Source organism: Macaca mulatta, chromosome 9 (assembly GCF_049350105.2).
Source record: "Macaca mulatta isolate MMU2019108-1 chromosome 9, T2T-MMU8v2.0, whole genome shotgun sequence".
NCBI lineage: Eukaryota > Metazoa > Chordata > Mammalia > Primates > Cercopithecidae > Macaca > Macaca mulatta.
The window spans coordinates 117,126,481-117,149,391 of record NC_133414.1 but is presented as its reverse complement, the minus strand read 5'-3'; the positions used below and the strand labels follow the sequence as shown (position 1 = coordinate 117,149,391).

The following is a 22,911-nucleotide window of genomic DNA, read 5'->3' as shown; positions in this document are numbered from 1 at the left end:
GAACACACAAATTATACGAAAACTAAACAGCCTTATTGCTGATATAAAGAAAGTTTTAGTGGTCTAGATACAAGATCAAACCAGCCACAACATCCCATTAAGCCAAAGCCTAATCTGGAACAAAGCCCTCTCTTCAATTCTATGAAGGCTGAGAGAGGTGAAGAAGATACAGAAGAAATGTTTGAAGTAGCAGAAGCTGGTTCATGAGGTTGAAGGAAATAAGCCATCTCCACAACATACAAGTGAAAGGTGAAGCAGCAAGTGCTGATTTAGAAGTTGCAGCAAGTTATCCAGAAGATCTAGCTAAGATCATGGATGATGGCAGATACACTAAACAAGATTTTCAATGAGCAGTCTTCTATTGGAAGACAGTGTCATCTAGGACTTTCACAGCTAGAGAGGAGAAGTCAATGCCTGGCTTCAAAGCTTCAAAGGACAGGAAGACTCAGCCAAGCTAACGCTGCTGATGACTTTAAGTTGAAGTCCATGCTCACTTATGATTTGAAAAATCCTAGGGCCCTTAAAAATTATGCTAAATTTCTTCTGCCTGTGCTCTATAAATGGACCAGCGAAGCCTGCATGACAGCACATCTGTTTACAGTACGGTTTACTGAATATTTTAAGCCCATTGTTGAGACCTACTACTAAGAAAAAAAGATTCCTTCCAAAATATTACTGCTTATTAACAATGCACCTGATCATTCAAGAGCTCTGATGAACATTTACAAATAGATTGTTATTTTCATGCCTGCTAACACAATATCCACTGTGCAGACTGCGGATCAAATAGAATTTTCAACTTTCAAGTCTTATTGTTTTAAGAAATACATTTCATAAGGCTATAGCTCCCATAGACAGTGATTTCTCTGATGGATCTGGGCAAAGTAAATTGAAAACCTCCTGGAAAGGATTCATCATTCTAGATGCCTTTAAGAAACTCATAGGAGGAGATCAAAATATCAACATGAACAGGAGTTTGAAAGAAGTTGATTCCAACTCTCAGGGATGACTTTGAGAGGTTCAAGACTTCAGTGGGGGAAGTAACTGCAGACACAGTAGAAATAGCAAGAGTAGTAGAATTATAAGTGGAGCCTGAAGAAGTGACTAAATTGCTGTAATCTCATGATAAAACTTGAACAGATAAGGAGTTCCTACTTACAGATGAGCCAAGAAAGTGGTTTCTTGAGATGGAATCTACTCTCAGTAAAGATGCTGTAAACATTGTTGAAATGACAAGAAAGAATTTTAAATATTCCATAAACGTAGTTGATAAGGCAGGGTTTATCAGGGTTGCAGGGTTGGAGAGGATTGACTCCAATTTTGAAAGAAGTTATACTGTGGGTAAAAAACTGTCAAACAGCACTGCATGTTACAGAAAAATCTTTCCTGAAACGGAGAATCGTCAATGCAGCAAACTTCATTGTTATCTCATTTTAAGAAATCGCCACAGCCACCCCAATCTTCAGCAACCACCACCCTTAGCAGTCACCTATATCAAGGTAAGATCCTCCAGCAGCAAAAAGATTATAACTTGCTTAACACTCAGACGATCATTAGCATTTTTTAGCAATAAGGTATTTTTAAGTTGAGGTATGTACATTTTTTAGACAAAATGCAATTATACACTTAATAGACTACAGTATAGTATAAAAATAACTTTTATATGCTTTGGTAAACCAAAAAGTTCACGTGACTTGCTTTATTGTGATATTTGCTTCATTTTGGTGGCCTGGAACTGAACCACAATATCTCCAAGATATGCCTATATGTATTTAATAGGTATTAATATATACCTATGTTGCTACATGGTCACTATGGTCACTATTTTAATGGTTGCATAATACCCCAGTAAATGTATATACCATAATTTAAAGTCCCTTAATGTTAGGCAGTGAGTTTCTTTCTAGTTTTTCCCATTATAAATGACCTTGATAAGCATTGTCATGCCTAGAGCTTCACAGGATTATTCCATTGGTATAGTCTCAGAAGTGAGCAACTGAACCATTGGGTCAAGTTATGAATATGTGTATGTTTTCCAATATATATTGCCAAGTATTTTCCAGGAAGGAAAATTCATTTGCACATCCATCAATACTATTTCAAAATATAACACCCAACACTGGGTATTATGATTATCATACAGAAAGTAATACATTTTTAAAAATGAAACCTGTTAATTTTAAATGAACATTTTTTCAAATTGTCCTTCTGAATTTTCCAGATTAACTGGGATTACTAAATGTCAATAAATTCTTGTATTTGGTTTAATCTAGTTCTCTAATATTAACATTTAAAGTATTTCTTCTTCTCTATTGTTTACCTCCCTTGCTACCTTCTAACATTTCTTCAGAGAAATTTATTTTCTATCTGTTGCTTTCCTAGTTTAGCTGTCTGCATGAAATAACAAATTACCTTGACGGATAGTGGCTCCACTGAGGGTGGAAGGTAGTGGCTGAAAAAGCACACAAGTAATTCTCAGATGCCAGTGGTGTTTCTTGATCAGGTTGCTGGTTTCATGGGTATGTTCAGTTAATGAAAATTCATCAGACTCATGAGATGTACACTTTTTGGTATGTATGTTACAATCCCATTTTTAAAATTGAAAGAACGACCCTGAGTTTAAAAGGCCAGGTGCTGTCAAACCAGGGTGAGTGGTCAAGATGTAGGCAGAGAATGAAGGGAGCATAAGTGGCCTGGCCTGGTCAGGCAGACAAGAGCTTAAGGTCATAGGGACTTGCAAAGGAGGGGACAAGCAGAAGAATTCCTGAGTCCATCTGGAAAACCATAAATCTAGGATATGGATTCAAGCAAAATGGTCAGCACTAGGGCAGTGTTATTAACACAAAAAATCAGCACGTACATAAAGACAAGGTCAGTCCACAGAGGAAGCAGATGAAAGAACACAGGGAAAGCTGAGGCTACATTACTGCACCTCCTGGACCACCTGTGGCTGGAGCCACCTATCTTCACTAAAACACTGCCACGGCTGAATTTCTGCCATGGGAACATAATTGCTTTGGGAAAGGTACTGTTACCTGCCTGAGTACCCTTCTTAAAGCATACACATGATGTATCCTCCATTAAGTATTTCAGCAAATGTGATTTTCCCTCTAAGAAATGTATCAGGTTACTAAAATGGTAACCAAGAAGGTGAAGAGGAGACCAGAAAGTCTAGGATATCATATAGAAAAAGCATGCTTGGGGCTGGGCGTGGTGCGTGGTTCATGCCTGTAAATTCCAACACTTTGGGAGGCTGAGGAGGGCAGATCGCCTAAGGTCAAGAGTTTAAGACCAGCCTGGCTAACATGGCCAAACTTCGTCTCTACATAAAAATACAAAAATTAGCCGGGTGTGGTCGTGGGTGCCTGTAATCCCAGCTACTCAGGAGGTGGAGGTTGCAGTGACCTCAGATCGCATCACGGCACTCCAGCCTGGGCAACAGAGCGAGACCCCATCTCAAAATATTAAAAAAGAAAAGCAAAAGCATGCTTGGGAAGACATAGGCTATTAGAACTATAGTTTTGCTAAAGGTTGTTCATTTGAACGAATGTTTTGTAGGCAACACTGACGTGAATGGAGATCCTTACTGCCCTTCTCTCACTGAATACAAGTTCATAGCTAACATTAAACCGATTTTGTCATTCAGAACTCAGCTCAAATAGATCCGTGGTAACATTCAAGTATCACAGGGTATCTCTGATTATGGGCCACACCCATTGGGTGGTTGCTCCACCTCCTGGTGTTTCTATGGTGATGGAGATAGCACACCTCTATTGTACTGACGAGACACCTGCAAAAGCAGTGGCCACTTGCTGTAGGTACGCAGAGAGAGAGATTTTTCTTTCTCTTAAATTATATATAAATGATTTTTATAAGAATGGAAAAGGACCCAATAAAAATGCAATGTTTTTCTTTAAGTGAAAAGTGTCCTTTAGTCCCACTCCTATTCCTCAGAGGAAAAGCTTCAAAGCTATGGTCATCCCTAGTTAATCCCCGGCAGCTTTATCTCCACCAGGTGAGGAGACAGGAAGCCTGTTTCTGCCAATAGCTACTGAGAAAGTTATCATCACCTACTAATCCTGGAGGATCTCAACACAATTACATTTTTAATCTGGGGGTTTTAAATGAGAATATAAATGAAAGGCACAGTTTCTTTGGATCTGACATTCCAGAAGTCAAGTTTACATTTCCTTTTGAGTTTTCAGGCCCTCCACAATCCAGATACACTCCGGCACCTGCACCAGTTACAGTCTAATTGGCAAAGCTCGCGTGGGACAAGCACCTCCTCTGTACCGGGTCCGGTGTTGCCAGCTGCCACGCCTAACACTGCATCAGCTGCTTAGCCAGTCTGTCAATCTGTCAGCTACTACTGAACTTGTCGGGTAGGAGGTGATCAACAAAAATCCCTAGCTGCATGACCGCTCCCCAACTATTAATACTATAACAGCAACCCTTCATTATGTGTGCCAGTGTTTCAGAAAGTGCTTTTTACATCAAAATGACTGGCAATTCTAGACCACTGTAGCCCAGAAGTGTCTGAAAACAATGGAGTCTGAAATCCCATTGAGTTCATCTCTGATCTCCAAAGCCAGCTGTATTTGTTAAAGGTTCATTTTGCCAAGAATATAAATGGTATTAGAGAGCTTTGCAATCATACCTCTCACACAGAAAAAAAAATAGCTATTTTCAGCTCTCCATCTCCTACAGAAGGCCCCCTGTGCCAGGATGTATGCATCTGTGGATACATGAGCATGTGCCCATTTTTTAAAAAACGCTACAGTCTCTTGTCAAAATGAGGAATGTTTAAACATTCAGCTCTGTACAGCAATGAGAACAGCAGCTATATTTCTAGGATTGCATTGTCTTCAAAACCTATCTAAAATCTTTCCAAGAGTCTCAGTTTTAATAAGATTATTGAGCCCTCCAGCTAATCTAAACACATCACAATGTAAGCTGTTTCAGTCATCAGTGAGGAAATAGCCTGATGGAAACAAAAGAGAACCCTACCGCTTAAATAACTGACAAAGACACAGCCTTCAAAAGAAGTTACAGAGCTTTGGTTCTAAGATGGAGGGAGGGGAGTAGCTTTTCTTTTGTCATTTCCAGTTTGGTCAACCATAACCTATTACTTCCACTGCTTTTTTAAACTTCAAAAATTCTTATAAAATATCTTCAAAGATAGCCAAGAATGAATCTCTTGTCTTTATTGAGTCCTTTTAAATTAAAATGCAAGATGGCAGGAGAATATATAGGACAGAGAAGGAGCTGGCATGGGACGTAGGGGGAATGGGGAAGCTCATAAGATGGTCACAATAGAAGGAGCTAATCAAATGCCCAAATTAAGCTGATCAGAAATCAGAAAGGACTTTAGTAGACTGGGGTGCATCAGGATTGCAGAGGTATGACCCTCCAGCAGGGTCAAATGGAAGGTACATTTGCCCCTCACCCCTTGGCAGCTTTGGAGGGCTCAGATGATCTTCCCCACACCCAGGCCTTGGCCAGTATCAGGTAGACATGTTTCCCAGTTAACTCACAACCCAGCACCCACATATCACTAGCAGAGCGTGAGGAGCCTCTCTCGATTTCTAGATGCAATTTTGTTTTATCCAGAAGGTATTTCCTTAATTCTCCAGCAGTGCCTTTACCCAGTGAGATCTACTGGCAAGTCTCCCGTAGCTTTGGGGTAGCATTTGGGAAAGTAAAGCAATTGGATATTGTCCCTTTAAAATATCATTCAATTAGGTCTTTTGTAATACATACAACATAAGGAGATAGCCTTACCAACTCTAAAGAAATTGCTAGTGCATTTCATCAAAGGCACAATAATGGAAACTTCGATTCACTCCTCACCACAAACATCTCCCTTTGATGCTGCAGTTACCTTAATACTAGCACTTTTCATTTTCTCTAGAAGGAAACAGCTGCCTTCAAGCATGCACATCAGAGAAGGCTCTAGTCTGAAATAACACATTTGTATATCAATCTCAACTACACTTGCATTTTCATTTGCTGCTGCACAGCATCACTCTCCTTGACTCTAAACTGCTAAATTACCTCCAAAATAAAGAAAAACTCTCCTGCAACCTGGATGACTGGGGCTAGGTGTTTTATGCCATCTCTGCAAGTGTTGCCAGGGGTATCATCTGCTTTCACACATCATTTATTTAAAAGAAGAATGGCCAGGCACTGGTTAGAAACTTTATGGGCCTCAAGAACATTTAGCTACTTTACGCAAAAGATGTCAACAAGAAAGAGTACCTAAGGAATAATATATCTAGAAATGTGCAGTGTGATTAGAAAAATCCATCAACACCCACTGCCACATTTTCAAATATTTTTACTAAGAGAAAGAGCAGCCACCAAGTCTGAAAGTATTTTGAATGCATTATATCCACAAGGGTACTTCATGAGCAACGCCCCAGATGTTCTCAGTGCTGTGGAGAGCGAGGAAAAGGATACTCTTAGATACACAGGAGACATATTGCATTTGGTTTATCAACCTCTTGGTATGAGAAGTCTGTTGCCTCTAACCTAGCTTGTCTCTGTACAAATAAAAATAAGCTGTAAGAGTTCTGGGCTTCTTATAAATAAATTACCATCCAACCATTTAATGACATCTGAATAATTTACTTTTTTCAACACCATTTCAAAATTTCTGACTACACTAAGCCTCTAAAGTCACAGACTATCTGACATTTGGCTAAGTCTTTCATACAATATCCACTTGATGCCATGAAAGAAATGTATTTGCAGTGGCTTTTCCTCTGCAAATGTCATGTGGGTGTCCTTAGGGGATTGCATCAAGCACCTGGCACCCACCATGAGGCTTGGTTAACGAGACATAGAAAGGTTACGTTGAAATTACTGTTTAAAGGTGCTGACATCACATGAACGCAAGCACACACACACACACAAATTCACAATCACATATTCAAATATACACTGAGGAGCAACTGTTTCAGTACTTAAGAGAGCAGAATGAAGAAGTTACTTCAACCAAGGTTGTTCTGTGGATATCCCTATGAGAGACAGTGCTCAGAATTATCTGTTTCCTTTTACTGATTGATTCCACAACATTATTGCATAATAGTTTGGCATCAAGCACTGTAGTAAGATTACGGAGATGTCAGGAAATACAAAGAGAAAATCATCTAAAATCCCTTTTCTTAAGTATAAGTTGATCAAATATAGAGAGCTGCAGAATTTCAGCGTTCATCCACTAATTCATTCATCTAACAGATAGACACTGAGGACTGATTACAAGATAGAGCTTGTAATCTAGTGAGGAATGCAGATGACCCCAAAAATCAACACAAAATCTCATCTGTGACAAGTGTTCTGAATGAGGGGTACATAGAGCTATGTAAAAGAACATCAAAAGGGATTTGATTTTGTCAGGGAGTTAGGGAAGGTGTCCTGAGGAAGTGATGCTGGATCTGAGATCTGACGATGACGAGGCTTACATTAAAGAAGAGAATTCCAGGCACAGGAAAGGGAGCAAGGGGGACAGGTAGGGCAAGCAACTGAAAGATTCAAGGGGAAAGTGATAACAGTGAGCCAGGAGAGAGAAGGAGGGACCAAACCAGGCAGGGGCTGGTAATATCTACTGGGGACTGTGGTCTTTAGTTTGTGAACAAAGAGGAAATGTGAGAGGGGTTTAAGCAAAGGCATACAATCATTATATTTGGGAAATATTTTTTCAGGTTGTAGTATTAACATACTAGAGAGACTCTAGCAATCATTCAGATGACAAATGAAACTTACATTTGAGTGGTGGTGGTAACAGAAAGAAGAGGATGGAATCAAAAGATATTTAGAAGTGGTAACAGAAAGAAGTGGATGGAATAAAAAGGTATTAGATCCCATGATTGATCACAGATAGTGGGTTTAGAACAAGGAAATATTAAAGATACTCCCTCGGTTTCTAATTTTGTAATTAAATGGCTAGAGAGAGGGAATACTAGAAAAGAGCCAGCTATGCTGGGGAGAGATCCCCAGTTCATTTCTAGAATACATTGAGTTGAGAGGTTTTGAGGCATACAAGAGACAGACAATGTTATGTATGCAGCTGGATATACGTATTTGGAGCTCAAGAAGGAGGTCTTATTGGGGTCACTAGACTTTTAATGTACTTTTAGAAAATAACAAAATGAACTTCGTTTGAAGCTTCCCTTCTATTACTCAACTAAGAGCAAGGGTATATTCCAATTTCACCAAATCAAGGTGGCATGGTATGATAGAATAAGCCTAGACGTGGAATCTGATAACATGCACTTAAGTCCTGGCTCCTCAGCTTCTAGCTTGGAGGGTTTGAATAAGCACCTTAGCCTTTCTGCACCTTGGTTTACTATGTCACTGTAAAATATTATGTATATCCTACCTCTTTAACAGGGTTGTTTTGAATAAGGTCAAATGAGTAAAATTATAAAGAAAGTCATTTTTAAAATGTGAAATATGGTGACTCACACCTGTAATCCCAGCACTTTGGGAGGCCGAAGTGGGCAGATGACGATGTCAAGAGATCAAGACCATCCTGGTCAACTTGGTGAAACCCCGTCTCTACTAAAAATACAAGAATTAGCTGGGCGTGGTGGTGGGCACCTGTAATCCGAGCCACTCAGGGGACTGAGGCAGGAGAATCGCTTGAACCCGGGAGGCGGAGGTTGCAGTGAGTCGAGATCGCGCCACTGCACTCCAGCCTGATGACAGAGCGAGACTCTGTCTCAAAAATAAAATAAAAAATAAAAAAAAAAGAAAGAAAGAAAAGGAAATAATGACATTGTCAATAAGTGAAATATACCTGTCTACCTATTTTGATACTTAAGAGCAGAAAGAAAAGTTAGTTGTTGCAGGCAAAATCAATGATGAAATGATTTGGGTTGGAATGATGAAACGTCACTGAATTCCCTCTAAAATCTGGACTAAGAAAACCAGTGATTTTCACATGGTGGTACCTGGATGACAAGATGTGAATGCAAATAGTATTTATTCACCTTTTGATCCAAACTGTAGGCCAGCACCCAGTCCTCTTGCTTGGGATGAAAGAGCAGGCTCTGGATATAGAAGGTGAGCCGATACTTCTGATAGGTGGCCCCTTCATCGGAGCTGATCAGTATGCTGCTCTCTATTTCAGGATCACTGAGAAGCATAATCTAAAGAAAGGACAGAGGGACAAATACAGACAGAGTTAGTAAAGAAAGTTAGGAAAGAATAAATATAATAACTTTAATCATAAATAAATCATTGGTATTTGTACACTATAGCATAAAAAGGGGCATCTGGGCCTCTGTACAAAATACTTGTATTATCTTTTCTCCTGATTTAGTGTCTTATTGTTGAATTGAGGTGAAAATAGGGGGCAAGGCTAGGTCTGCATATAGAAGGAAGTTTCATTTTTGATGCCCATCTTTTAAGCGCTGGGAACTTTTTTTGTGGTCTGTCTCCTGACCTTGGGACAGTCATCTCTCTCTCTCTCTCTCTCTCTCTCTCTCTCTCTCTCTCTCTCTCTCTCTCTCTCTCTCTCCCCCCGACCCCCCATCCCTTCTCCATGTCATTGCTAATCACAGCATTGTTCCTTTTGGTCATGAGAAGCTCCCTCCCCCACTGCACTGCCATGCTGCCATGATCCCACTGTTTGTTTTGTTCTTTCTGAATTGTTTTATGCATTCAATTAAGTGTTTTTATGATTCCTTTGTTAGAGATATTTTCCAAAGCATACAGCCCCAAAGGTCCTTGGGCAAATATTACTCCCACAGAAGGTTTATCATCTTCCAGTCAAGGGGACAGAAATATTGTAACGAAAAATCTTTGGCATCAGAGAGGCCAGGTTCAAATCTCGACAGTTCTCTGTTAATATTTTGTATCATCTTGAGAAAGTTACCTAACCTCAGTTTCCTCAATAATAACCTGACTCTGATAATATCCAAACTGGCTTGGAGCATATGGCATAATGTATATTCTTTTTTGTTGTTGTTTTTTTAGTAGAGATGGGGTTTTGCCAAGTTGGCCAGGCTGGTCTCGAACTCCTGGCCTCAGGTGATCTGCCTGAGTACGACAATTACATTGATCTCACTAAAGATATGACTACATTTTTAGTATTTAAACCAATAAACGCTTAGACACCCAGACTTTTCCATTATTTAAACGCATAGCAGCCTTTGATACTGCAACAATTCCATCTTTTTTGAGGCATTCTCTTCCAGGGGCTTCCATAACCCCATGTTCATCTATTTTTCCTTTTCATTTCATTTGGATACTCAGTTTTCTCTTATTATCCTTTAACTGTGACCACTCTTTAACCCTCCATTTTGACTTTCTTCCTTTTCACTCAATATACTATTACTCAGTGACATCTTCCATTCCTGATTCTTTTCCTTTTCCTTTTGAAAATCATCGCCTCCTGGGGAAAACTCCTAAATCTCTGAGTCTCAGTCACAGATTTGGAAGCTCTGCTGCCTGGAAGATGCTTCTATTTAGATGCCCCACAAGCACCTTGAGCTCCAGATGCCCCACAGAGGTACCTGATCCCAGCCCTACTGCTTCTCCAGTATACCCAGTTCCATGGGCGTTTCCACCAACTATCCATGTTTAGCAAAAAGCCCAAGACGCATCCTTGACTCTGCTTTCTTACCTTCTGAAAGAATAAGTCTATGAGGCCAGTGTATTTTACTTTTCAATTAACTCTTAACACCAAATCCATTATCTCCCTACCTATTGTGATTGTCTTAGTCCAAAACATGCAAATCTCTCTCCTGGATTACTGTAAGACAACTCTAGCCAGTCTTACCACATTAGCCTTATCCTTTCCAATCCATGTTTCACACTGTGGCCAGAACAATCAACCTGTAATACAAATCTGATTCTGACATTCTATCACTTAAAACCATTCAATGGTTTAATCGATCTTCCTATATTCCAAAGTCCTTAAAACATCCTAGCAAAATCTGTACCCCTGTTTATGTCCTGGCTTCATCAGCAGCACAACCTTTTTGGAATGTACTATCCAGCTCAACTCGGCTTCTCTGAGTTCCTGAAAGAGCAAGTGAATTTATTTCCTCTTAGAGTTTTTCCTATCCTTGCATATGTTGCCACCAATTTTCTATCATGGAGTCTAAACCATAAGGCCCAGAGTATAAAATATAGTCCCCCAAATTTCCATATCTTATAAAATAAAAGTGTTAACTAGCAGAATTTTTTAAATGTTACCCAGAGCATATATTAGTATTATAAAATAAGCTTTAAAACAAATTTAGGTCTTTTAAGTGCTAAGATCCATAGTCCTTTCCCTCTTTTTTTCCTTTACAGCTTCTAAGACAAGCTTACTTTCTTTTCTCAAATATTTGCTTTGGCTTCATTGAAATAAGTCATCACTAGTTATCAGCACATTTTTAAGAAATGGAGCAGTATAATAACTTTTTTTCACTCATGTGTGAATAATGCAGAGAAATACTCTTAGAGTAATCACAGACCAAATAGCTTCCTCTTCCCATGGCACTATGAAGGGGTAGGGGAAACGGGTCGAAGCACTCAAGCTGCCCTTGAGAAAACCTACCAGGAAGCATCTGTGGTGCTCGCAGAGTTTGAGAGGACGAATATAATGGGTAAGAAGGAGGCTTTTTGGCCGGGCGCGGGCTTATGCCTGTAATCCCAGCTCTTTGGGAGGCCAAGGCGGGCGAATCACTTGAGGTCAGGAGTTCAAGACCAGCTTGGACAACATTGTGAAACCCCGTCTCTACTAAAAATACAAAAATTAGCTGGGCGTGGTGGTACACACCTGTAATCCCCGCTACTCAGGAGGCTGAGGCATGAGAATCACTTGAAACCTAGAGGTGGGGGTTGCAGTGAGCCAAGATCACGCCACTGCACTCCAGCCTGGGTGGGCAGAGCGAGACTCTGTCTCAAAAAAAAAAGCTTTCATAACCAGCCTCACTTGCTTCACATCATGTACCAATGGTCTACATAACAGGCAATGAAATCATTTTTCCCCTGGTGCAGAAAAATTAAACTGCTTATTTTATGCAGGTATAAAAAAGCTTCATGCCTATGATTTTAATTAGAAGATAAGACCAACATCATAAATGAACTTTATTTTATATACCGTGAGTTACAATATACTAAATGAGTGTTACCATTGAACATCTTGTGCAATGTATTTTCTTCCCCTAGCCCTGTTTCTTTCTGTGCGCACATGCACACAGAGACACACACAAGCCCACTTGCACACCCACATGCACATTAATCCACACGCAACACATATGTGTGAGCACACATACACTAACATATACAGAGATGCTGCATTTATGTGCACACACACATACAGAAATTTATATACAATAAAGCATATTGATATTGAGTGGCAGTTTTATGGAGCTTTTGTTGGGGAGAGTACATTTTTATTACTACCCTTCTCTGACATTCTCATCAGAAATTATTTGATATACTTTGCTACCACTGGCAGTGTCTCTATTCAATTCAATTTTTTGAGAAGAATGAAAGGAAGGGAAATAGACACTGACATATTCTGGATTTCTAACCTATGCTGGGCATTTTACCTGATTTTTTATTAAAATCTCACACAAATCATGTGAAGTAGGTATCATGAGTTATATTTTACAGATAAGGAAACTGAGGCTCAGGAGAAAAGCAACTTGACTATTACTCCTCTAATTGCCTCAAAACCCACACCTTCCATGCTCTGTACACGCACAAACACACACACACACAAACACACACACACACACACACACAAAATCCTTTTTTAAAATCCTTTTTTCACTCATCTCAACCTCTGAGCACAGGAGCATCAAGCATTAAAATAGTAGGAATCTAAGAGGAAGATATAAGTTAGTTGTAGGTGCTCAAAAATAAAAAAGGAGGAGGCCATACTATTTATATAAATATAATCAGAGAGCAAATATTTTGTCAGAAGTTAAGCCTCAAGGTAAATATGTGTATTGTATATTCACGTACCAAATCTATAAAGAAAATCATCCCATGTCTACTCAAATTTTTCTTGTTACACATGGATTTCAAATCCCAATGCCTGTGAGGGCAAAACAGGTAAAGTGAGCAAGTGAAGCAGACAAGGCAAGACAAGGACTGGTGAGGACTGTGTCAAATCGGAAAGTGTACATCATTCCCTCAAAATATTTAAAATTGGGTTTTTAAAAAACATTGTGCCCAAATTAAATATATCTGTGGACTGAATTTATGGATGAGGCATGTGACTCTTGCTGAAGCTGTGATAGCATGTTTCTACAAAAACAAAGACACTTACAAGCTTACCTTTCAATGTATAATTATAGGTATATAACATATAATTTATGGCAATGGCTGTTTAGATATCGTGAGTTCTGCATTTATGTGATTTTGGCAATATGAACAGGACAGAGATCCCACTAGAGATTTTTATTTTGTTTTGTTCCTCATTCTGCTTTGATTCTTTATAAAGCAGTCTGTCCTGACATGAGACCTGCAGTGGGTATACATGTGCTGGAAGGGGAGGAGGGGTTTTCATATATGGTTTCACAGATTGTTAAGGTTATAGGCTCTCAATGCAGATGTCTTTAGAACAAGCTCTTCAGACTGACACTTCATGTGTAAACAGAAAGAAGTTACTCAAGGCCAGGCGCAGTGGCTCATGCCTATAATCCCAACACTTTCAGAGGCCGAGGCGGGTAGATCACCTGAGGTCAGGAGTTCAATCAATATGATGAAACCCTGTCACTACTAAAAATACTAAAATTAGCCGGGTGTGGTGGCACGTGCCTGTAATCCCAGCTACTCGGGAGGCTGAGACAGGAGAATTGCTTGAACCCGAGAGGCAGAGGTTCCAGTGAGCCGAGATTGCTCCATTGCACTCTAGCCTGGGCAATGAGAGTGAAACTCCATCTCAATTATCCCAAGTCTGTTATTTCATCTAGAGAAAAAAGGAGATGGTAATTGTACCTACCTCGTAGTACTACTGAAAGGATTAAATGAGACAATGATTAAAGGGGCTTAGCACACTATCAGGCACATAAGTACTAAATAAATGTTAACCTTTGCCTTTAAATTACCCAAGATAAGGCCAGGCATGGTGGCCCACACCTGTAATCCCAGCACTTTGGGAGCCTGACGTGGGCAGATTGTTTGAGCTCAGGAGTTCAGAACCAGCCTAGGCAACTTGGTGAAACCTCATCTCTACCAAAAAAAAAAAATTAGCATGGTGTCGTGGCATGCACTTATAGCCCCAGCTAACAGGAGGCTGAGGTGGGAGGATTGCTTGAGCCCGGGCAGTTGAGATCATACAACTACACTCCAGCCTGGGCAACAGAGCCAGACCCCCTCCCCCCCACCAAAAAAAAATTACCTAGGATAAGAGCACAACTGAAGTCAGAAGTGATGCCAAGCAAGTTGGAGACAAATCGAGGTGCTTCGAGGATTATTTGCATCCCTCTTGATTACCATCATTCCTGAACTTTGTGGAGAAAATTGCAAGAGGTGGGCATAGAGGGGCCTGGCGAGTTGCTGTTCAATGGTTATAAAATTTCAGTCATGCAAGATGAAATAATTCTAGAGATATGCTGTACATACAATGTGCATATAGTTAGCACTCTATTGTACATGTGGAAGTGGGTTAAGAGGGTAAATCTCATGCTGTCTGTATGTGTGTGTTTGCCATAATTTAAAACACAGAAAAGTGTCAGGGAGAAAAACATTGTATTTTAGTGTTTTATATTTTACATTCACTTTACATGCATTTTGCATTTCTGGTAATATTTTAAGAAAACGCAGTCTATTAACCAATATGAATACTGCCAGAGTAAACACCAATTGGTAGATAATTGTCAATTTGCTAAACACAATTGCTGCTTTGAATGAACGCTCTCATCTCTTCATTGGACGGCTATACCCCATGAGGAGACTAAACATGACACTGCCTTAGGGTAAGAACTGCAGACAATCAAGTTCCTATGATTTAGCCATTCACTGTAAATGAATCATCTGTGTCCAAGATTAGAGATGCACAAGCTTTAGAGATTACCAACATACAAATAGTGCAATATCTTTCGAAAAAAAAAACAAAACCTGTAATGCTTTCTGAAGGAAATTCCTGAGAATGTGGAATAACAGTGGTCCTAAGTTTAATGGTATATTGCAAATTGCAAAGGACACTCAGGGAAGTCAGGAGTCAGGCAGGGGCTATGCTTAGTCAGCTTATACTCTCAAAAGCCTGTCAGATTATCTATGTCCAAACCAGTCAACATTAGTATCGGAGATGTCAAAATCCTCCCCAGAAATCTTTCCACAGTGCACTGTTTCCTGCTGCTGAGTGAGTCTTAACAATATCATTGATGAATATGTCACTTTATTCAGTTGCATATTCTGTTTCCTTTGTGCAATCTATTAAAATCAAGTGAAAGCTAAAGGTTTCTCAGTCTCTCACTCTGCCAGAGATCCAGAAAGTCAAGGAAAACATTCTAGCTCAACGTTTTGGGCATGTTCTCAGAATAGGAGCAAACAGGCGTTTCTCTAAATAGAAAAAAAAGAAAGGCTATAATTTACTGTATAATTGAGTCCTAATGGTAGACTTTTAGCAAAGTTAGTGTTCAATAAGAAATAACAATAATATCAATATGAGCTCTTAGAGTATAAAACAATGACAGCATAGCTATCCCCTAAACCCACTGATATAATTGATAAGTTGTTGAATATTGATTTCCATACAAACAGAGCCTACTATAGATATGGCTTTTACTCACAATATACCAGCATTCGTTCTTTGAACAGTGGTTCTTAACTGAGGGGAAAGAAGGGGTCATACCAAGGAGACATTTTGCAACGTATGGAGATATATTAATTATCACAGCCGGGGGCACCGGAGTTCTCGTATCTACTGGGCAGAGGCCAGGGATGCTGTAAAACATGTGACAAAGCACAGGATAGAGACTCACAACAAAGAATTATCCAACACAAAATGTCAATGATGCTGCAGCTGGGATTGTTACACGTAAAATATGTAAACTACATATAAATGTCACAGAACACCAATATGCATTTATGCTAATACATATGCTGTCTCACCTATGGCCACAATACATGCCATTCTTTTTGCCAAGATTAGACTCCCCACCTTTCCACCCAAATTCATTATATTAAGCTTATTTATACTTGTTCCTCAGGATTTAACATAAGCATGCGAACAAAACTACAGTCATTGAGGCTATTCAAGAAAAAAAAAATAAAGTACAAAAATAACAAGAAAACAATCCTATTTTAAAAATGGGCAAAAGACTTGAATAGACATTTCTCCAAAGCAATACAAATGACCAGTGAGCAAATAAAAAGATGTTCAAAACCACTAATCATTAAAGAAATGCAAATCAAAACCACAATGAAATATAACCTCACACTCATGGCTACTGTTTAAAAACAAAAAATAAAAAATCAGAAAATAACAAGTGTTGGCAGGGATATGAAAAGTTGGAACCCTTGTGAACTGTTGGTGGGAACAAAAAATAGTGCAGCCACTACAGAAAACAGTATGGTGGTTCATCAAATAATTAAAAATAGAATTATCATATGATCCACCTATTCCACATCTGGGTAATACCCAAAAGTGAGTGTCCAGCTGTGTCAATTGCAATTGATGGTCAAGAAAGATGAGTACCAAGAACTGACCATTGAATGTAGCATTGTGGAGGGTATTGGTGACCATGGCCAAGACAGTGGAGTGAAGTAGGCAGACAGTCAGTATTGATGCAAGTATAAATTGGCGTGACTACTCTAAAATGCAATGTGGCAACATGAAACAAGACTCTTGCAATTGAAAGCAAGGTCTCAAACAGAGCTATGTTTGCCCAATGCTCATAGCAGCATTATTTACAATAGCCGAAAGGTGAAAGCAACCCAAGTGTCTATCAATGAATGAATGGATAAACAAAATGTGGTATACACTACAATGGAATATTATTCAGCCTTAGGAAGGAAGGAAGGAAATTCTGACACATGCTACATGGATGAACCTTGAAGACATTATGCAAAGTGAAATATACCAGTCACAAAGAAAAAAATACTATATGATTGCACTTATATGGGGTACCTAAGGTAGTCAAAATCATAATGACAAAAAGTAGAATGGTAGATACTAAGGCTAGGGGGAGAGAGAAATGAGGAGTTGTTGTTTAATAGGTATAGAGTTTTAGTTTTGCAAGATGAAAAGAAATTTGGAGATTGGTTGTAAAACAATGTGTACTTAACACTACTAAACTGGGCCGGGCGCGGTGGCTCAAGCCTGTAATCCCAGCACTTTGGGAGGCCGAGACGGGTGGATCACGAGGTCAGGAGATCGAGACCATCCTGGTGAACACAGTGAAACCCCGTCTCTACTAAAACTACAAAAAACTAGCTGGGCGAGGTGGCGGGCGCCTGTAGTCCCAGCTACTCGGGAGGCTGAGGCAGGAGAATGGCGTGAACCCGGGAGGCGGAGCTTGCAGTGAGCTGAGATCAGGCCACTGCACTCCAGCCTGGGCGACAGAGCGAGACTCCGTCTCAAAAAAAAAAAAAAAAAAAAAAAAAAAAAACACTACTAAACTGTACACTTAAAAATGGGGAAGATGGCGAATTTCATATTATTTGTATATCCCCACAATGTTTTAAAGTAAAAAATACATATAAAAATAAGACATGAGACTAGAGATAAAATAACAGGCTAATGAACACTTTAATCAAACAAACATATTCGCACCATTTATTCATTCAACCTATTGACTGAGGCTTTACTCCATGCCAGGCTCTATTTTAAGGACCTAGATCAGAGCAGTAATCAAACCAGAACGAAAATACTTTCCCTCACAGAGCTTACATTCTAGTGAAGGAAGAATAAAAAACAGACAGACAAATAAGTAAAATGTGGCATATCAGATGGTGATAAGGCCTTTGGAGTCAAAGAAAGCAGAAAAGGGAAGGGTTGGTGCTGAAAGACTGGCTGTGTAGTTTTAAATCATGTAGTCAGGAAAGGCCTCATTGGGAAGGCAGCATTTGCAAAAGAATGTAGGAGCCCAGTAGGCTGGAACAGAATGAACAAGGTAGAGTGTTGGAAATGAGGTAGGCAAGGAAATGCAGACCCAGCAAGGAAACGCGGACCCAGGCGTTGATATAAGAACTCCGGCTTTATCACAAGTGACGTAGAAAGTATATGATACACATACAATGAGCAGGGCTCTGATAGGCTAGGGCTTGTTTTTTAATCCTCTCACTCTGGCCACTATGTCGAATAGAGCATTGGAGGAGGTGGGGAAAAAATCAAAGAGACCGGGAGAGGCTCTGTAATGACCAGAAGGGACAGATGAATGGCCTGCACCAAGCTAGAGCACTGAGGTGCTGAGGGGTAGTCAGTTTCTGGGTGTATTTTTGGAAGAAATGTTAAAAAGATCAGCTTACAGATTAGATGTGGAGTATCAGAGAAAATGAGATGACCCCTTAAAAGATTTTTAAACTGTACATTACAAATTGGAACTAATTCAAATTATCTGATAGGTTTGGGGCCTGAACAACTGGGAAAGAGGAATTAGCATTTATGAGATCGAAAAACAGGTTCAGGGTTTAAAAATAAAGAATTTGGATTTGAAATGCTTAATATAGATCCAAACAGAGATGTAAGTAGAAGAGGGATGTACAAGGCTTATATTCAGGGGAGAGGGCTGGCCTGCAGATAAGAATCAAGGAGACATCAGAGTCTGAATAACACCTAAAGACGTGAATCTAGAGATCACCATGACAGCAGATACAGACAAAAGAGAGTCCAGAGAACTGAGCTCTATAGTATGTTTAGGGTCAAAAAGATAGGGACAGACCAGGAAAGGAGCCTGAGAGGGAGAAGGAAAACTCAGAGTGAGATACTCTTAAAATCAAGGAAAGAAAGTGTATTAGGGAAGAGTGTCCAGCTGTGTCAAATGCAGCTGATGGTCAGGTATAAAGAGTTCCGAGAATTGGCTACTGAATGTAGCAACAGGGAGGGTATGGGTGACCATGGCAAAGGCAGTGGAGTGAGCTAGGCAGACTGTCAGTGTTGATGCAAGCATAAATTGCCATAACCACTCTGAAAACCAATGGAATGAGACTCTCATAAATGATCATAACTTTAACCCTGTAAATTCCCTTCTAGGAAACTATCTAAGGAAACCATCAGAAACCCAATAAAAGGTTTATGCACCTGTAGGTTCAATGCAATGTTTTTATAATAATACAAAATTAGGAATAAAGACTATATTTGATAGGACCATGACTAAAGTGAGCTAAAGCCATTCAATGGAATATTATGCAGCCATTAAAATGAATTCAACTACTTTTATGACATATGAAAAACAATCATATGTTTACACGGTGCATAAAATGCAGGCTGGACACACATGAAGCATCATCTCAATTTTGTTAAACATTGCTTATATTTCTTGTCTGTACTTATCCATAGTAGATGACTTGAAACAAAAATTCACAAGTTGACAGTGGTGATTCCTGACTGGCAACATTATGAGTATTTTTTATTTTCTTTATACTTTTCTATTTTCCCCAAATTTTCTGCAATGAGCACACACTTCCTTTATAATCATAAAACATTATCTGTCTACACACACACATATACACACGCATATAACTTCTTGAGAAAACGTGCTACGCATTTCCTGCTCTTGGAAAATTTGAAAAGCTAGTAAATATCTGTCCACATGGTGAGCACTCGTCGTGGTGCAGGACAGGTGTGTCATGACGGTGGGGTAGTGATGAAGCCCCAGTGTGGACAGGAGAAAGAGCATCTCCCAATTCAGGGAGTGGTATTACGGACCTCCCCTCTGGAGTAAGAATTTCCTGCCCCAAACTATCCCATGCACCACACACCGAATGGATTTCCCCCAGCCCAGCTCTGATCATGGAATCTTCCCTCCACAAGAAATGCCAATACTCTCTACATGTCTTTAAAAACATACCCAGCATCTCAGACATTTAGTGGGCTCCCATGCTGTTTTTAGGCTTGACCTCTTCAACATAACCACTCGCTCAAGCCAAGCTGTGCCTCAGAGTTTTTTCAAATCACTGTGCTTACTGCAACAATCCTATCTTTGCCAATGCTACTCCCCTACCTAGAAAGCCCAGCATCCTCCCTGCTTTCCTTCAAGTCCCATTTTAACTCAATCCCTTCCATGAAGCCTCCTGAGTGCTCCAGCTGAATGATCTCTGTCTTCCAAGAACTCCACCAGCAAATTCATAATCACATTGAACTGCAATTTTATGTTTAAATATATTTGAAATTTATAAATACATTAATATATTTTAAAATATTGGTTATTTTATGTTTTTTTTGTGTTTTCTTCATTTTGCCACCTTGATATTATGTTCCTTAAAGGCAGGGAGCTTTGGTTAAACAACATTCTCTGGTCTTCTTTGCTGCACTGCCTGAAGCACGAGCTCAATAAATCATGCGATGCATGATTGAGTGAAGGTCACTCAAAGGTTTCTCAGTTTGCTTGACCAAATATTCAGTGCATTGTATTTGGGGCTCATCAGTGCCCTACTAGACAGAGAAGCTAGCTTTGTCTCCATAAAGGCAGTCAGCAAAATCTTTACCTGAGGCACTGTCCCTCTGCCAGCCAAGGCATTACTAGTTGCATATACAGTAGTTGGCATTCAGGTCAGTATTCCTCTGCCACTTCATATTATTCTTTTGTATAAGTTGGATATAGAGAAAGTTAAAAAATTGGTGGCCACATTATTTTTCAGTCAGATACTTATTTCCAATAATTTTAAAAAGCAAATCTAACACCAGGAGAGAAGTATAAAGAAGTTTCATAATTCAAAAAAATGCAGAATACAGGATGGGTTTCGAAGTCATTTTGCTTATTTTTGATATTTTGATTCAGGGCTTTTGTTTGTTTTTTTTTCTCCACATTAGGAGCATTAAAGCAAGATACAAACTCAGACATGCATTTCTAAGATCAGACGGACTAAGGCACAGGTTAAATAGGATGAAGACATGTGAGTTGGCACAATGTTGTCACAGGCATACATACCTAACCAGGTGTGTTTGCTTTTCAGAAATATCTAATAAGTTTAATCAAGATTATCCAAGGCATTTGTTGCTTCAAGCATCCAAGTTGCTACTGTGCACATCTGGGACCACAGTGGGACCCCAGAATTAAGAATCACTGTTCCAAAGCCTAAAATCACAAAGGCAATGACTATATGAAAAGATAAGCAAAAAAATGCCCACCAGCATGCCTATTATCTACCACAAAACAAACCTAATTTATAAGCATCTTGTTGAAGCTGTGTAGGAGGAAAAGCCTGAAAAAAATCAAGTGCACAAGAGACAGTAAATGGAAATTAATCGCACAGTATTCATTATGGCTAATTTAAGAATTGCAGATTGTCACTAATATTTATTATTTATTGTATTATCTTTAGTATTTCTTCCAGTGAACATCAAAAAACGGGGGGCTCTCATATGTTCACCTGCTAACTCTATTTTTTTTTTCATTGGACCTTAAATTCTTCCTATAGGAAGTCTCAAACTTGAGATATTTTCAGGGATTGCTATGGTTTAGATATTTGTCCCTTCCAAAACTCATGTTGAAACTTAATCCCCTATGTGACAGTTTTGAGAGATCGGGCCTTTAAGAGGTGATTGGATCATAAGGGTTTTCTGTCCTCTAATGTATCAAATCCACTCACGGATTCATGGATTCAATGGTTAATGGATTAATGGATTATCATGGGCATAGAACTGGCATCTTTATAAGAAGAGGGAGAGAGATCTGAGCATAGCATGTTGGCATGCTCAGTCCCCCTTGCCATGGGATACCCTGGTCCACCTTGGGACTCTGCTTAGGGTCCCCTTCAGCAAGAAGACACTCACCAGATGTACCTCCTTGACCTTGGACTTCCCAGCTTCCAGAACTATGAAAAATAAATCCTATTTCTTATAAATAACCCAGTTTCATGTGTTCTTTTACAAGCAATAGATAATGAACTAAAACAGGAACCTAAACCTAGATATCTGGGGAGGATTATTACATTTAGGAGAAGGAAGATACACTTTAAGTTATCGTGAGGAAAACAATCTTGGGAGTAAATATAGTTAGAAATATCCTATATCCTGGTCTAGCTGAAAGCGCCTACGCAGCCAAGAGCTTCATCATCATTGGTAATGTCAGTACATCTGGGAACATTGTATTGCCCAGGAAGAATCGTATCACATGAACATTCCTTAGCACTCAACTGCCTATCCCCAGTGACTGCCTACACATGTGAGGGGCCGGGGTGGGCCCCCAAACATCTAAATGCTTGTTGTGATCAACACAGAACAAAGGCAACTTGCTGCTACAACAATCCTTTGAGACAACGGACCACATAAGAGACCAGGCTATAATAACCAACGGTGCCTCAGAGTCCGTTCACCCAAGCAGGAACTGTCCTGAGGAAAGAACAAGGGGTACTGATCCTATTCTCCCAGAGGAGAGACATTTAGCTCCCAGAAAACAATGAAAACAACAAGAAGTCAGGCTGTACAAGGAGTTGGCAGATGTTCAAAGCACTTGGTCTGTGCTTTTACCCCCAGCTCAAGACACCTGTGCTGCATGCCTTCACCCACGGGCAGAGTTAATTCCTACTGAAGTCTTTGGGTTGCATGGCATTTTACAGCTTGCCAAGTTCTTCCACAGCTCTTGTCTCCTTGATCCTCACTCTACCCTGTGAGGAATGTGAAGCAGGTATTGTTACCCCTGTTTTAGTCTACAGGGTCTCCTATAAAAGAATATACCCTGGGTGACTTATGCATACCCAACACTTATTTCTCACAGCTCTGGAGGCTGGGAAGTCCAAGATCAAGGCACTGGCAGATTCAGCATCTGATGAGAGCCTGCTTCCTTGTTCATAATG

At 39.7% G+C, this 22,911-nt stretch overlaps 1 protein-coding gene across 1 annotated transcript in view; it reads right to left on the bottom strand.

The window, feature by feature from the left end:
- The window catches only part of SORCS3 (sortilin related VPS10 domain containing receptor 3), a 609,576-nt gene that overhangs the window by 276,232 nt on the left and 310,433 nt on the right, over positions 1 to 22,911 (bottom strand). Inside the window, exon 4 of the mRNA XM_015148111.3 lies at positions 8,994 to 9,152. Coding sequence (XP_015003597.2) covers positions 8,994 to 9,152 — 159 coding nt within the window. The remainder of the gene's footprint in view (positions 1 to 8,993; positions 9,153 to 22,911) is intronic.